A 16,753-nucleotide genomic window follows, 5' to 3' on the forward strand; every position below is an offset into this window, starting at 1 on the left:
AAGTTTGACAAAATTAAGGTCACAAATGATGCTTTGAGACCGCATGAACTGACCAAATTCAACTTATCAAACTTTAAGCAGCACAATTTAAATGCATAGTTTTTATAAGAACAATCTAAACATGTTAACGTTTTGCTTTTTTTTAAAAAACTTTGCTGGTCTCAAAATTGGAGACTAAATTTTTATTAATGCACACAAACTTAAAAGCGTTTGTTAGACTATTCCTTCTTATACCACATTAGACCATTCCTATTTATACTACATGCACAGTATAGAACAATCGGGTATTTTAGACGGCAACAAAATTTTAAAACCAGGTTCGAAAATAAGAGTGTCTCTTAATTCCTGGGTGCCTTCATGCCACATTTTTGCTGTACTGTTCTACAGTGTAGCAAAGTATTAGCCTGCACAAGTCTAGCCAGACTAAGCAATTATTTTTTTAAAGTAGAATTTCAAAATGCTGCATAGGATTTCTAGATTTGTCTGAGCCATGGCGACCTTGAAATACTGACCATGCAAGCAATTTTAGGCTCAAGAGCTGAAGGCTGACCCTGCAATCATGCGTTTAATATACTACAACTCTACTAAAAATAAAAACAGCTACACCAATTTGGAAAAAAAAACAAAGCTAGCCTCAACAATTCCCATCATTCTCAAAGGTACCGTACAGTAAGTTACTTTTCACACAATTTCATAACACTTCTGGGTGTGCCCTCAAGTAGCCTAACATTATTTTACCAAAACCGACGCGGCTACCGGCATTCGCTAGCTAGCCTTCAGCCTCGGTACTCAATATTTGTTTGCATGGCCAGTATTTCAATAAATCAACATTTCATTTATCCAAATATCCTACCCTAAATAACATTTCAACAGCAAGCACCTTAAAAACCACCGCAAAACCTAATTCAATTATTGAACACAATATCAGTGTTGCCAGAAGTTTAAAACAATTAACTTTTTAAAGGAAATGCCATGAAAAGGAGTGCAATTTTCAAAACAAAGCTGAGTAAAATTAAAAAAATTGTTCAATATATAAATTATAAAAACCGCAGATAAAGCTGCTAAATGAAACGTTTAGTAAAGTTTCATCACATAGGAATTACTTTAAAATTGAAAGAAAAAAAAAGTATTTTAAAAACTAAGACTTTTCTGCGCTTTTGAAAAGTAAAGATAGTTCTTGTAGATTTTTCCTGTTCAAAGAAGGGTATGTTAAAACAATTCTGCAAATTCAATAACAGAACAACGGGACAGTACCGATTAAAGCACACAGATATCTGTTGGGGTTTTCACACCTGGCAACTCTGCATCGTTTTAGTATGCTTGCGCAAATGGCGAATGAATATACAATTAAAAATTGATTTTCTAGCAAACTTTTTCATATAAGACAAATATTTAAGGTGAAAAACGTTCACTTCAACTTTTTATACATATCTTTTCAATATGGTATGTCAAAGTCATGAAAACATGTTCGCCTCCAGTTTAGACTCCAGCACGCACGATGACATGGCCTCTGTTGAGTACCTACGTCATGGTTCGTACGTTTTTTTGGTTTTGGTGTTGTAGGCTGTTGGTTTTTGAGTATAGGAAGGCTTATAAATTTGTTTCACTGGAGTCTAAACAATATCAAGGCCTAATAAGCCCCAGCTCTAATAAATGTCAATAAGCTATGCATTAGGCCACTATAGTTGATAGCAGGTCTGGTGTTGCTGCCTAAATGATACCGTAGCTTGCCCAGTCTAAAAAAGCAGTTTTATACGATTAGTTTTGTTTACTCTTTCTTGTACCACCATTGGATCTAAAAATACCTTTCCCATTAAGAAATTGCAGTTCCACAACAATTATATCATCCAAGTTCAAATCTAGCAATCTACGTTATGTCAGTATCTCCGTACGTTACCTGGACGACCTTCCCTGACTTTTGAGCAAGTTTTACTTTCAGAAAACATGTAAGTTATTTTTGTTGATAGGCTATAAATTTGTCTCTAAGAAACAAAATATAAATTGGATTCCTGGTGTGTAGCCTATTGTAAAAGAAAGAAAAAGTGCCCTATTTTTCGTGTGACGTTTTTGTATGCTGTAGACTTGTAGAGTGTAGACAGTATTGTTACTTATTGTAGACAGCTTGTTTACTAGTTACTTTCCGAATTAGGCTGCTGCCATAGGCTATAGCTATTCTATATGTATAGACAGTTTTGTATGCTTGGTGTAAACCCCGCCTAAGGCACTTTATCTCTTACTCGCATAAGCTGCGCAAGTTTAATCCTGCAAAAAAGCACACAAATAACTACAATTGTTTCCAGCAGATAGCAGGCTACCATTGCCTGTATGAGAAAAAACATCACTATTTTGTAAAGATCAAGTTTTTATGCTCATGATAATGTCGAAAAACAGTTTAAAAGTTCAGTAAGCCAAATACTATAGGTAAACCATAGCTACTTTGGAGGCTATCATTACTCGCTAGGGAATTGCCTGCAGAAGATGGAAAAACGCCTTATAGGATCAGCAGCTACAATCTTGTTGATATTAATCTTCAGACACCCATGTGGAGTGTCTGGTGAGTATTGATAAATATGGTGATGCATAGACTACTACCACCCAAAACTAACCAGCTATGATAGATCTGTAGCGTTTACAACTGTACATCTGTATCAGCAATCTTTGGAACTTTAACCGCGTTAGGCAGCCCACAAATTATCTTGCAGCGAAGGCGTCAGCAGCTTCTCGGTTTATTAAACAAAAATGCACAATCAAGAGATGATGTCACGGATCCTTTTTGCCAGGGGTGTGCAACCTTTATTACAGGAGGGCCAGATATAAATAACTGGGTGAAACCGCGGGCCGCACGTTTATTTAACATATGATTTCCAGTAGTTGCAGGCTCAAAAAAGTAGTTTTTTTGTTATTCATGTTATTCTTATGGCATTATTAGGGGTTATCTCCTTGCAGAAATAATAAGTTAAGACGCATAAATTTCTGAAGAAAACTGCTATTCAAGTTTATTGTCACACCGTCCTTTTAAACGAGTTCATTGAGAAGTTTGCAGCTGGCTTCTTTTCCCGACGGCTTTTTCCAAATTTACTTTAATGGAAGTGTTCGCAATTCGAAGTCCATTTTCCAAGTGTTCGTCTCTCAGAACCGATCGATAGAGAGATTTCATGACGCCCATTTTAGAAAAATATTGTTCGCACAAATACGTTGAGCCAAAAAGAGCCATTTTTGAAGCCATGGATTTTTTCCAATGTGGAAAGTCATCTTGGTTGAGATGTTTTCGGTAAAAATCGCCAAGATTCATTTCTAAATACTTTGCTTTCAAATCCGTTTTCTCTTGAAGATCAATCAGTTCAAGTTGGATATCAGCAGATGCTTTGTCAATGACTGTGTCGAATGGCGAAAAGAATATAGCCTACCAAACAAATATTCATGAGATTTGAAGTCCTTGAAACGAGCCAAAAATTCGTACAACAATTTTTCAAATTTAGTTTTATTCTCAGGATGCATTCCATACTCTCTCAAAGTTGGAAAGTGGAAAAGATTTCCTTTGTGTATGTGAGCTTTCCAAAGTCGTAATTTGTTCATAAAGCCTTTTATGTGACCATACATTTTTAAGTTCCAAATAATTAAACACAATGGATTAGCGGTGGCCGGTGGGAGATTTCTAAAATGGTTAACAGAAGATGCGAAATCTATAATAATCTACTCCACAACGAATTGTTCACATGTACTAGACTTAACTAAATCATAAACACGTTTCGCGGGCCCCACACAATTCAAAATTGGCACATCTTTGCGGGCCGCACAATTTTTCTTCGCGGGCCGCATTTGGCCCGCGGCCGCACGTTGCACACACCTGCTTTTTGCATTATACAAAAGCAGATTGTCACTTTACACATCGTGTGATAGTTTAGCTTAATTTGCACCATGTTATTTAACTAAATGCCTGGTGAACACTGAACAGCCTCATTAAATTTTCAATACAAACTTTATATTCCCTTTCTTGTTAAGTAGTATACTCCAGGTTTTGATCATTCCAGAGCATTAATCAATGTTAGCATTTTCTGTACTTCTGCTGCCATGTTTGGCAAGTGTTGTTTTTGTTATGATAGCCAAAAATAAAAACAAATCAAATTAATTAAGACCTCAGATCAAAACACTTCAACTTTTTTCGAAAATAGGTTGTAAACACTCATTATTGTCATTGAGCCAACCTTCAGGAACTTTTACTCTTCCAACGGTCTCAAACGTTTACGCCAATGACGTAGTCTATAATTGGACCCATGTTGCTAGAAATGGCGGAAGAATAGACCTCTCGTTTGGACCGTGGGACTTAGAGGAAGGCTTCGATTATGTTGAAGTAAGTTATTTTTTACTCTGATGCTCTTGAGCAACATATCCTTCCAATTGAAACAACGCTATATAGAAACACACTTTATCAAGTGTAAACAAACATTGTCTAAAAAAAGTATCTTTTTTATCACTATTTTATTTCATTTCTTTTATATGAAGCAAACAACATAAAGTTATTTATGAAGACTGAAATATCTACTTACAGCCTTGCAGGCATAACTTACTCATTCGGCTATTCCTCGGAAAACAGTTCATTGATTTTTTTTCAAGGTTAGAAAAGGATATAGGTTACAACATGGACCGAAATTATCGGATTTTTGATGAATCGATTTTTTACCAATTGGAAAATGAGCCTAGATTACAATAATTGCAAAGATGAATTATTAATTATTCTACAACAAGCAGTACCACTTTGTTCATAAGCCATCTTGTGCATATAATTATTAGTATAGGCTACCGTTCTATTAAAAATATCAAGAAAATGAAATCCTTTGCATCTATAAAAAATACCTTCTACAAAATACAATTAAAACTATTAAATACGTTCTATTTCCATCTGTGTAAGCTAAGTATCCATGCCACGATTTCGTTTTGCAGTAGGCTATGTTATGCACATTGCACTTTTGGACATTCTTTCCGATTTGCTTCAAACAAGAAACGAGTCAAACTCAAGTTAGTAATCAGTAATCAGCAACGTCTATAAGCGTTGAATCAATATGAAATAGATCGTACCTTTAAACTAGTTCTCGAGCTTTACCCGCCACCTCCTAGACTGCTCCAAGATCAGCAAGAGGAAAGTCAAGACAGGCAGATCAGCTTGAGGCAGCCAAGAACCAAACTTCTATATCCACAAAAAAAAAATTTTTTTTCGTGTTGAAGTCATATGTTTAATATCTTTTTTAATCGTTTTTGATTTGCTCAATTCTAATTTCGTCACAACTTTCCATTTTACAAGAATTTGATGCACAAGTGGACTTGCTGCTCTGCTCTCATTTACCGCTGACCGCCATTACTTACGATAACCGCAAAACAATGGCACTTAATATGTTGCAATGCACGTCTAAGACTGTTTACACCAGTGGTCGACAACCTTTTTCTAATTGCGGGCCAAAACCAAACTACAAGGTTTTGGCGAACCATAGCCTACTAACACCAGCTTTGATTTATGATTTCAAGGGGTTGACGTAGTGCCTTCAAAATATGGGCTCATATGGTTCATGTATGGTTCCTATCAGCAGAACAAGTTTTTCAACATTAAAATGTTTACTCGACACACAAATGTTGCCAGCTAAGCTGCATCTGTCGTGTCTGTGCTCTCATCTATCGCCACTGAGAAGAATTTTATGGAATTAAATTTTATGCTCTCATACTTGTTTTCTATTCATCGGGTTACGGTTTTTGGTGAAGTCCTTGATTCGTTGGTGTTGGTGTTGAATCTATAAATCAACATGGTAGGCCTACTAATAGTAGGCCTGCAGAAAATTTTTGGAAATCAAACACAAGCCGTCGGTGAAAAGTCACAAAACATGAAAATCCTGTTGAAAATATAAGCAAGAAAACTCAATATGCCAAAAAAGAAAATATTTGAGCATTTTTGAGTGTCCTCGGAGGACCATTCATTTTTCTTGAAAAAAGTGGACGAATTCTCTTATAAGAGGACATATGGTAGCCCTAACTTAATTACAGTAACGTCAGGGTATTATTCTGGTCGTCTTGCAACAACCAACACTTTTCAGCAACTGCTGTAGGCTACTTTATACTTTTGTGTCATGTTCAGAATGTGATTGCATATCTAATTTTTCCTCACTACTTTACAGTAACCTCTAACCGATACAAAACTGAACACCATTGGTAGTCTACTATCGCTGGTATGATCCGACCCTGTAAGTGTAATCGAACTCGTCTTTCAGAAGTAGTTTCTCACTTAGCTAAAATTTTAAACTTTACTCTTTCTACTAGAACTAAACCAACTACAAGTTACATTTGTGCTACACTTGATTCAGGTTTATCAAAACGGAACACTTCTGCTAGGAAGGCTTGAAGGACATTCCACATTCGGAAGGAGATATGTTATTACTGCAACTGTGAATGTTCTGTTCGTTAGTGATGGAAATGTTGGACGACGAGGATTTACGGCACATTACGCTGAAGGTGATATTGCTGAAGCAGTATCATGGATGGGTTGTGTTACTTAGGTTTTTGTTACATTTGAAAAAAAACACTTACAAATTTCATGGTAGGCTAGTTTCGAATAATGCATTTTAAAAATTATTGTCACAAGTGTGGTGTGCTTGCCACGTCTCTTCTCTTTAAAGTAAAATGGCTCCGGTGAGCGGCCGAGTTCCGCATCGCAACGCGCGTGGTTGTTGAAGGCAATGTGTGCGGTGTCTGGAGGCAAGTGGTGTGGAATGCCAGAGCCGCACACACTCTGTCTGAGAACGAAGTCTTCCTTTCAACATCTCGCTATCTATTTGGTTGGTAAAGTCCATATTCCGGGCTACAGGTCACGTTTTACAAGTTCTTCCCAAGTCAGTTTTGGTCTACCTTGACTTCGCTATGCTGCAATGTTGACGCATCCGACCTGTGAGATCCAGCTGGAGCTGCGTTTAACTTGTTCAAGCCATCTCAGTCTGCCAAATTGGAAAACTTCACCAATTTGTGTTGTTGTGAGCCTGGAAAGAAGATTCTTAAACTGGATGTTGTCTTCAGGTTTGACCAAGCAGGTCCATCTTACCATCGCGCTGTCGTTATGCTGTAGACGCTTGTTGCCCACGTACATCCTTGGACGTCACTTACCTGCACCTGCCAAGAGTGTCAGCTTGGATTAGTACCGTAGGTCTTCATTGTACTGCCGCTTGCCGCTGTCAAAGATGGTTTTGCTGTTCCGTTACGTTGATCTTTTCATGTAGCTGGCAGAACGCTGATTTCTGCTCCTGTGTCGACTAAAAACTTTTAATTTGAAGTACAATCTTCAACAAAAAATAAGCTGCTTCTACATTCGGTAGTCAGGGCCTCTGAGAGAAGTTTTCACCAAGGGTACGAAGAGTCATTCCGGGCCCCCCCCTCACTCCGGGCCCCCTTCGGCAAAGCGCGTGATGTTTGCTTAGACGTATTGCACACCGTACAACATTTTACTGCAAAATTAGACATCTGTGCGATATAATAGTATCAGGCTGCAATAAAACTATTACGGTATTTAATTTTAATAGGCTATGCACAATAATATTGAATATGAAAGATAAATATGTCACTTACCTCATATGATATAGGCCTACCCTGCCCTGCTGCCAGATAAGATAAGACTGAGCATCATAAAATACAAGTTTATAGGAACAGAGTATGAGATTGGCCTATTCTAAATTAAATTTTATTCCTTTGCATCTGAATAATGACGTAATGTAAGGTTTAGGTTAACTTGAAATTGTCCTTACACTATAGAAATGCCAAGCATGAAAAAGAAAGAATATCATAGGTTGTGAATACACACTACACAGTAAGTAACACAGTGCTGATAAAAATGAGTAAAAATACCAAAAACTTGAATCAAGTGTGAAACTAGGACAACATTGCTGTGCTACACCAACTGAGAAAATTGACCTGATGTGAATTATGTCTCCTCTTACTTTTAAAAAAAGAAGATGCACATGTTGAAGACAAAAGCAGAAAAATGCACTTGTATGTTACATAAAATAGCAAAAGATGAAGACCAAAACACAATATATACATACCAGACATTCTGCAAGTACAGCTAAACAGTGTAGAATACAGCACTAAGCTGATAAGCAGGCAATAACAGTTCACTGCAGCATACAAACCCTAATAGTGAAGGTGTAAACAGTTGGAAATATGATACAACGGTTAGGAATGTAATAAACAAAATCAAAAAAGTTAGGGTAGTTACAAGAAAAACATTTACACTGCACACAATGTAGGTAAGACTTAAGAATGAGTATTGGACAGTACAGTAATTACTGTACCACATAATGTAACTTAAAGCAAAGGTTCTTGAACACAATAATACTATATATGATACTGAATATTGTGATGTTACAACTAACTTCAACACTGGATGGTGATTGGTCAATCTTGAGTGGGACGGGTGGCAAGCAAGTAGAAAAGTTTCTTTGGCCTCTAATCTCTGCATACAGGGGAGCATGTATTTTAGATGCGGACAGTTAAGAGCCGGTCAAATAGGCACGCACACTGTGACGTCACAATATTTACGTGCGGAGCAGTGTGGCGCCCGGTCATATAGGTGCTTTCTTAGTAAAGTCTTCAGGTTATATTATATCAGTTTGGTAGGTAGGGCAATGCTTTTCACACAAAATGTTACATTGAACAGAAAAAATATAGCCTACTGTTTTTTGCGAGTTCGGCATTTATGTGTTGTTAGTCCAGGTTGCGCCGGCGAAAGCTTTATCAATAAATTATATTCAAGTTTCCGAACATGACTGAGTTCACTTTTAGTTAAGTCAAATAATAACTACACCAAAAATATATAAAAAAACATACCGTAGCCTATATTCAAGCGGGTGGTAAAAATTTTGGTGTGCAGTGCCTGACTATACTGACTATGCAATAATGCAAGTACAGCAAAGAACCCACTTAGCAAGCCCTTTTGTTTGAAAAGGTACATGAGGTGTAAGGATGAAGATTTTATTCAACAATTAATAAATATGGAAAATGCGCAATTAAACACTGCGAATAATGAAATAACCCACCTAAAAAACACAATGTAGATTGTAGACTTTACTAAGAATAGCACCTAAATGACCGGGCGCCACAATGCTCCGCACCTAAATATCCTGACACCACAGTGTGCGCGCCTATTTGACCGGCGCCTAATTGTCTGCACCTAAAAGACGTGGACCCACATACAGCCAGTTTAACAACTACATAACAGTATAATGTGCTATTACTGTTATAACTCTGATGTAATGGACCAACACTCTGGTCAGTTTTTTTTTCTCCAAGGCATTTGGATGTAACAGAGTCTTAAATTCATTTTGAAGTAAAATAAGCGTGAAACTACCTTTTTCAAATAGTTTTTAAAAAACACAAAAAGCCCAAAAACACCCAGGCTTTTAAAAAAAAAACTGGCGGGTTAGGCAATCTCAACCTTGCTTTTGCTATGCTGCCCCCCGGACAGGAGAATAACCAACTTTTATGATTTAATTTAGGGTGCTTTTAACAGAACATTTTTAAAGTTAAGCATTAAATCACCACTTTGGGCTCCTACTTTGCGCACAATGCACTTAGTTACCTTTCCGGGCCCTCTTGCTACATTACGGCCCCCCCCCCCCCCAGGACTAAAGAATAACAACTTTTATGCTTGAATTTAGTCATTTAGGGTGGTTTTAACCAAACATTTTTGGGCGTAAACTATAAAATCACAATTCCGGGCCCCCCAACAATCACAGGCCTGGGCCCTCAAGGGTACGCCGTACCTTCCGTACCCCCCTCTCATAGGCCCTGTCGGTAGTTGCAGCCACTAACGGCAACTGACTTTTCCGTTTCCCTGGAAGCTACATGGTGGCTGACAAAATGAACTCGTGTTTTGCATGCTTTGCTCAATTCGGAGATGTGAACGTTGCAATCTAAAAACGCTAGATTGCTTTAAGCGCTAGCCAACCAGAAGGCGTCTACTTTCTAGCCTAGCTCCGTAGGTTTATTAATTCTAAAGCAGGGTTACTCAACTAATTTTGATTGATTGAGTGACATTTACTTTTTTGTTGCGAGTATAAATACGCACATTCAGCAAAGTCAGATAAAACAAACGATACGTAGAACGTGTGGATACTGCAACGAGTGGCTGCGAAGTGACCTGGAAAGTCTTCTAGTCGAGCAGCCACCCTCAACAAAAGAAAAGGTAACAAATTAAATATAAAAGAAGCAATCAAAGAAGCGAGGCAAAAGAATTTAAAACACAAGTTTACGGTATACTGTAGTTGCTTGAATGAACACAATATGCATCATCTAATAAGAGATTTAACAAAGGTCCAGTTTGACAAGTTGGGTATTCTTAGCGGTCCAGTGAATAAGTTATTTCCCACGCAACTACGAAAGTTAAACTATCTGTACCAAACCATTTTTTTTAGGTAAAATAAAACTCGAATTGGATTTCTGAGAAAGTGTTGGAGAGGCTGGAATTCGAAGCCCCCCAAAAACTAGGATAATCACAGCAAAAATTGCTTCCTCCCAGTAGAAATCTGTTTAAAGAAGCCCTGAAACGTGGCAATGAGGTTATTCTTCGAAACGCTCAAGGTCCACCATCAACACCCAGAAGGTCCGGATTCGGACCGCGGTCCGCCAGTTGAGTAGCCCTGCCCTAAAGTATCATGAAAGCGCTAGAACTCACACAAACATTGCGTACCGTACCCTAATTTTTAATTAAATTAATTGTTGTTGTTTCAGCTAACTGTGGAAGTAGCGTTCTATTCACCAACTACAATGAAGACAATTATGTTCCAAAACCATTGACATCTCCTGGTTGGCCTGGACCTTATAGTAATAATTTAAATTGTTACTTCACTGTCGAAGTCCCGTATGGAAGTCAAATACTACTCAGCATAGCTACAGTAGACACCGAACGATGCTGTGATTACTTGGAAGTAAGAATTGCTTATGCATATAATAGCACTGCGATTCTAAAGCCTTTTTATTACGTTTAACCATTTTTTTGACATGTGGATGTCCTGTTAGACCTATAACAATTAATGATAAACCAATCTATTCATCGTGTTAGAGAATAATATATTCGCATTGTTTTTTTCTTCATGACTGGTTATGGGTTTACGCATCATAAGGAAAGGCGAACTTGAAGATTTATCTTTAAGCGGAAAAATACTAGGAAAACGGTCAAGAGGAGCTCAAAGATTCACATTTTTGCACAATTTTCAATCACATATCAAAAACCCTACTAAAATTTGGCAAGACGCACGAGATCGATCAAACTGGAACATCATTGTACATCGAGGGCTGTATCAGCCATGATACCTACAGAGAGAGATAGGTTTACGATAGGGCACCAAGTTGCTGCATGTATTTCACATATTCTACAAGAGCACAAAATGTTACACTTGTTTTGACTAAGGTTGTGGTTAGGCAAAAAATATAGGATTCCGACTCCTCGGTCTATAATAAATCGGCCGACTCCAATTCCGACTTCGGACACGCCAAAATCCCTCTACTCCGACTCCACAGGCCCTGGTTTTGACATCATAACACAAAAGCATTTATAACATGATACCGTACATAAAATCATGGTAACACAAAGCTATCAGATAGGATACGCTATTCTGTTATACTTTCAATTGAAAGCACGTTTGACACTCTCTTTGGGAATGTTAGACTAAAGTTAAACTTCTATGTTATTTACATCTTCGCTTTCACTCTTTTAAAGATTTCTGAAGATAATATAGATGGTATAAGACTGCACGAAGCGACCAATCGTCTTTATATCAGCATTTCAAATCGCATACAACTTCGATTTTTTAGCGGTATTAGTGTTGTTCGAAATGGATTTCAAGCTTCATATAGACAAGGTAATAATCTAGCTCAGTAGCTTAATGAATATCTAAAATGAATGTGAGGTAGACTATACGCCTAGTTCTATGCCACATAACCTTTTTTAACATATCGGCTTAATTTAGCCTACGCTTGACAAATAAAATGCAGAATGTGCTGAAATGATTGTTTACAAATGAAAGCGAAAAAGTTTGTTGAATTGTGGTTTTTGTCGAATAACTTTAGTGATATAATTAAGTAATACAAATTGACAATGCTTAGGCTACATCTAAACATTTTAGATTTGGAGACTTATTTGTTCATCACTTGTTCTCTTTTACAACAGTTACTTCGACAAAACTTTGGGATCTCTCAAGAGTTTCATAGATCCGCTGCTGGTAACAATTAAGCCCAGTTAAGTAGCCTATTTTCTATCAAGGATGAGAATGATAACAAATTTATTGCCCAGATTCATGATTTGTTGCAGATACACAATGTCCTCCTGGAAAGTGGACACCTTTCTTCAACCGAGATTCACCCAGTGGAGGAGGAGATGCTGAACCACTAGCATCATTGCATAGAGAGTTCCCAAGCCAGATATGCGATAGACCAAGCCGGATAGATGCAAGGCTGGACAATTTTCTAGACTTTAGAAGCGCATATAGATTGGTCAAAATTGGTCCATCCTTTGGTCTAACTTGCGATCACAGTCGTCAAGGAAGCAGAGGAAGATGTCCAGATTTTCAAGTCCGATTTTGTTGTCCTCCAGGTAAGCTGTAGCGAGCGAGGAGGCTAAATGATATAACTCTTATAGTGCGGTCGATTGTGATTGAACAAGTAGATTTTCAGTGGAATTACATTTTTAAAATGATGACATTACAAAGTTTGTACCTTACAAAGAAAAGCTAGTCTAGAAAAAATCAATGTGTCACATGCTCTGCTGTTTTATCTTTCTCTTAGTATAATTCATTAGTTTCCTTCAAAAAACTTTCTTTACTGCATTTGCTATGTTAAAAAAGGCAATATTTTGAGATGCGCCAGATAAGTATTTGATCCCAACAGGTAGGCTAAGTCTGCCACGACGCAAATTCCATCGATTACTGGCTTGCCTTAAGTTTTTTAAAACTATTTTACTAATAGTAATTGGATATTAGACGTATGATCACTGGCGTTGACTGAGGGGTCCAGGAGTTTATTTAATTTGGACATTTTGGACCCGGTCCGTGGCCTTTCCAAGAGGTTCCAGAGTTTAAAGAAACTACACCGAATTCTTTGGATGAACAACGTTTTTCTTGAAAGTATCTTGATTTTGGGTCCAAGAATCTCATTGATACCGGGCCCAACATTTCCTCTTAATGGCAGTCCCGATAGCTCAGTTGGTTAGCGCGTGACTTCTGGAACGAAGAAGCTTCAAGATCAAGCGGCGCTGGTTCGACTCTCGGGGTGTGCGCTTGAACAACTCACGTGAAGGACTGCTTTCCATTCAGCGGCATCTAATGGATGGAATAATTCCCTGGCAACAAAGACTTCAGCAATCCATAACTTCACTCTGTAAATCTCGGTGACCAGGCCTACGTCAGTGATTCAAAGCCTCTAAAAGCATGATAAACTGCCAGGATTAAGCTCTGCAAGAAGCTTTCCCAGTCCGAGGATAAAGATTCAATCAATCAATCAGTCTCTGCGTATGATAGACTATTTGGTTCATTATTTCCTAACTTTTAACTTGTTCATTTAGAACCAAGGTGTGGTGGGCGAAATAGATGGACGCGATTTTACAATCGTGACAATCCAAATGGAGATGGAGATCATGAGGGTTTGGTCACTTTGAGATCTGAAAACGTTGGGGAGATTTGCTCAAGTCCATCGAGTATAGATGTGCGTACCACAGATGGAAAGGACTACAGACGGTCTGGGATGAACGTACGATACAGTCATCTGTGGGGATTTGATTGCCTCAATGCAGAGCAAGTTGGCGGAGAGTGTCCTGATTTTCAAATACGATTTTGCTGTCCTATGGCAAAGTAACAATTTGGTGACATTTGTGATGATGCGATTGGGCTCAATCACATTAAAGAACATCGTGAACCTTGGCAAAAATGTCTACTGTAGCTATTCGGGAAAATTGTAAAGAATCGTAAATTGTTGCGTCAATAAAAATATGTTTGCAAACAAAAATTCGGAAAATTTTTATTTGCACCCCAAAATGTTTCATACTCTTACAGCAATGTCTACTCCTGTTCTTGCATCATGTGTTCGCTTTACATAAATCCGACTGCTAATTTTACTCACCCTGATTGCTCAGTTGGTTAAGCACCTGACGATACTAACAATGATAGGCTACCTTAAGGCAGTGGTTGTTAACCGTTTTTCTTGTTGGCACCACTTTGAAACCAACAACCAGTTCTCGGTTGGTGGCCAACAATCTTCTATTCTGCTTTATAACATTTCTTCTTGTCATCGGTCCTGAGGGTCCATCGGGATAAGAGATCTCACAATGCTTTATTGGAAGTCCTCGAGGGTTATTCCCAATGACGTCAAGCGACTGAATTTTCTTTGGCCACACGACTTCTTCCACGCGTTGCACGTGTCCGTACCAACGCAGCCTTCTCCATCTCAAGACATCTTCAAGCTGATGGATGCCATACCTGGATCTCAGTTCTTCTATCGTCACTTGGTCAGAAAGGCATTTGGAACAGATCCATCGTACCATTGCATTACCGTTGCAATGTAGCCGATTTCGTTCTTCAACAGTGATGGGCCAGGTTTCACTTGCATGCAGTGGAATACTCCTCACATTCATAATATACACCCGCCCACAGATCTTCCTTTTCGTCTAACATACAGTACTTGTTCCAGGCTTAGGCGTTCATGACTATTTCTTTCAATTTATCTCGGTATTTGACTGTATTAAAAATTGTTGTGGTTGTAAGGTAAGATGATCCTTGAGGTTATTGAGGATTGTGAAACGCTTCTTTCCATGAAATCGTTTTCCTTTGATCTTTCCACAACCGCGGTTATCGAAGAAAATATTCTTGTCCATAAGGAAAGGGATGAGTTCACGAAAACTCTTCCAGGCCAATTGCACCCATATTGCGATGGCATACACACAGCCTCCCGATTGCCTTATCATGTCACAAAGATAGCAAAAGACAGGCACGACGTCAAATTCTGCATTACCAATTGTCAGTATCAGTTGGCTCAGAATCTACATTTATTTCGTTAGATATGTGAAACATGCAAAAGAATTTCCTTATTTTGTGGTTAAGCAACAAGCTCAGTGACTTTTTAGCTGTTGTTTCTTGTTGATGATGGCACCAAATCGTGGTAGGTTGTGCGCGTATGTCAAGAATCCAGTCAATTTTTGTTTTGATGTGAAAAAGGCAGAAAAATCTTAATTCCTTGATTATTCTTTTGTAATTAAATTTAATAATTTAGCATCCCCGCCCTCTAGGAACAGCTCTTGCTCCCTTAAGGGGTGCGAGCACTTCCGGTTAAGAACCCCTGCTTTTAGGCCAAACTGTGCTGGTTCGACTCTCGATATGTAGGCTTGAGCAACGCACTTCAAGGACTGCTCTTCATTCAGGAGAACCGAGCGAATGGATTAATTCACAGATAACAGAAACTTCTCTCTGTCAAACTCGCTGATCTGTCTTGCGTTAGTGAACTGTTACATGAACTACCATCGCTGTTTGAGTAATTTATACCGGTACGCTTATTGATTTATTTTATTGCCTTTGACAATTTGGTATGTTTGCAAAAAAATTTACTTGACAAGCAATTACACTTGTATTTTGAAGTTGCATTGTTTCACCCTTAGTGAGAGTCACAGAAGCTTCCGGAAAACATACAGAAAGACTAACTAGTAATATTGACCAGACGCACATAGGAATTACCTTGGCTCTGTCCCCAACAATACTCACAGATTCAATTTAACATAATCCATTTTTAAGTGTTTCATCACAATAAACAACAATTAACGTTCCTTTAATAGCTCAATGGCGACTGCTTAATTAAAAAAAAAAAATAATAACATTAAAACTGAAACATCGCTTCTACTTTTTTCTCGACCTTTGCTATGTTGACATGTATTGTTTTTGCTGTGATGGTCAGAAATAAGAACAACTGAACTGAACATTCTTTGCAGCAATTATCCTAGTAGATACGTTTACGTAAACATTTGTGATCCCAAAGAAGGTTTTTGCATCTACAGTATTTATCAGTTCGGTTCAGCAGGCCATAGCCCTAAAAAGGGCCGTAGGCATTTCTATCTAGAAAGGCGTATGCTAGCCTACTGTTCACAGTCATGAGAGAAATCAAGGGCTATAGTAGAGGGGGTGCCACTCCGCCATTCATCTATTAATTGTAGTTTGCATAATAATTGATGCATAATAAAGAATTCAACAAAACCATTTTGTTGTCACTGTCACATTACTCAAGCAATTTATCGATGATTCTATGCTGATCAAACCTTCTAACTACATGGACTATAGCCAACTACACAATCGTGAAGAGCTGAGTTGGCTGGTATTACAAATAGGCTACAAACATTGACGCAAAGGTGGCTAATAAGAAAGCCCATAAAGAGAAATCCCATACAGCCCATAAAGAGAAATCCCATGCGCTTGAGCAACGCATTCTAAGGACTGCTCTCCATTCAGCGGGACCTAATGGATGGAATAATTCCTCAGCAATAACACTTCAACAATCGGAAACTTCACTCTGTCAATCTCAGTAACCCGCCCTCAAGAGTCAGGAGCCTCTACAAGTATGCGAAACTACCAGGAATAACCAATCAAGGCTTTGTCAGTCCGAGGATCAAGATTTAAAACCAACCAACCCATGCAACCAGCATCAATGAGAAGAATTGACTTTTAACATTATTGACATTTTAAATAATTGAAAC

The 16,753-nt window shown here is 38.2% G+C and overlaps 1 protein-coding gene across 2 annotated transcripts; it reads left to right on the forward strand.

Annotated features, from left to right (window-relative positions):
• The first annotated feature begins 1,568 nt into the window (after positions 1-1,568).
• LOC145783366 (scavenger receptor cysteine-rich domain-containing protein DMBT1-like) lies at positions 1,569-15,650 on the forward strand. Of its 2 annotated transcripts, none has more exons than XM_082595221.1 (8): positions 1,569-1,946; positions 2,422-2,554; positions 4,173-4,351; positions 6,348-6,495; positions 10,759-10,955; positions 11,747-11,888; positions 12,338-12,619; positions 13,586-15,650. In XM_082595221.1, exons 2-8 carry the CDS (start codon positions 2,479-2,481, stop codon positions 13,873-13,875), a joined length of 1,314 nt encoding a protein of 437 aa, XP_082451347.1. In that variant the 5' UTR covers positions 1,569-1,946; positions 2,422-2,478; the 3' UTR covers positions 13,876-15,650. The 2 variants fall into 2 exon arrangements, with proteins under 2 accessions (XP_082451347.1, XP_082451354.1); XM_082595228.1 differs by having other exon boundaries at positions 4,212-4,351.
• The last annotated feature ends 1,103 nt before the right edge of the window (positions 15,651-16,753 follow it).

The sequence above is a fragment of the Aplidium turbinatum genome, chromosome 1 (genome assembly GCF_918807975.1).
Source record: "Aplidium turbinatum chromosome 1, kaAplTurb1.1, whole genome shotgun sequence".
Classification (NCBI taxonomy): domain Eukaryota; kingdom Metazoa; phylum Chordata; class Ascidiacea; order Aplousobranchia; family Polyclinidae; genus Aplidium; species Aplidium turbinatum.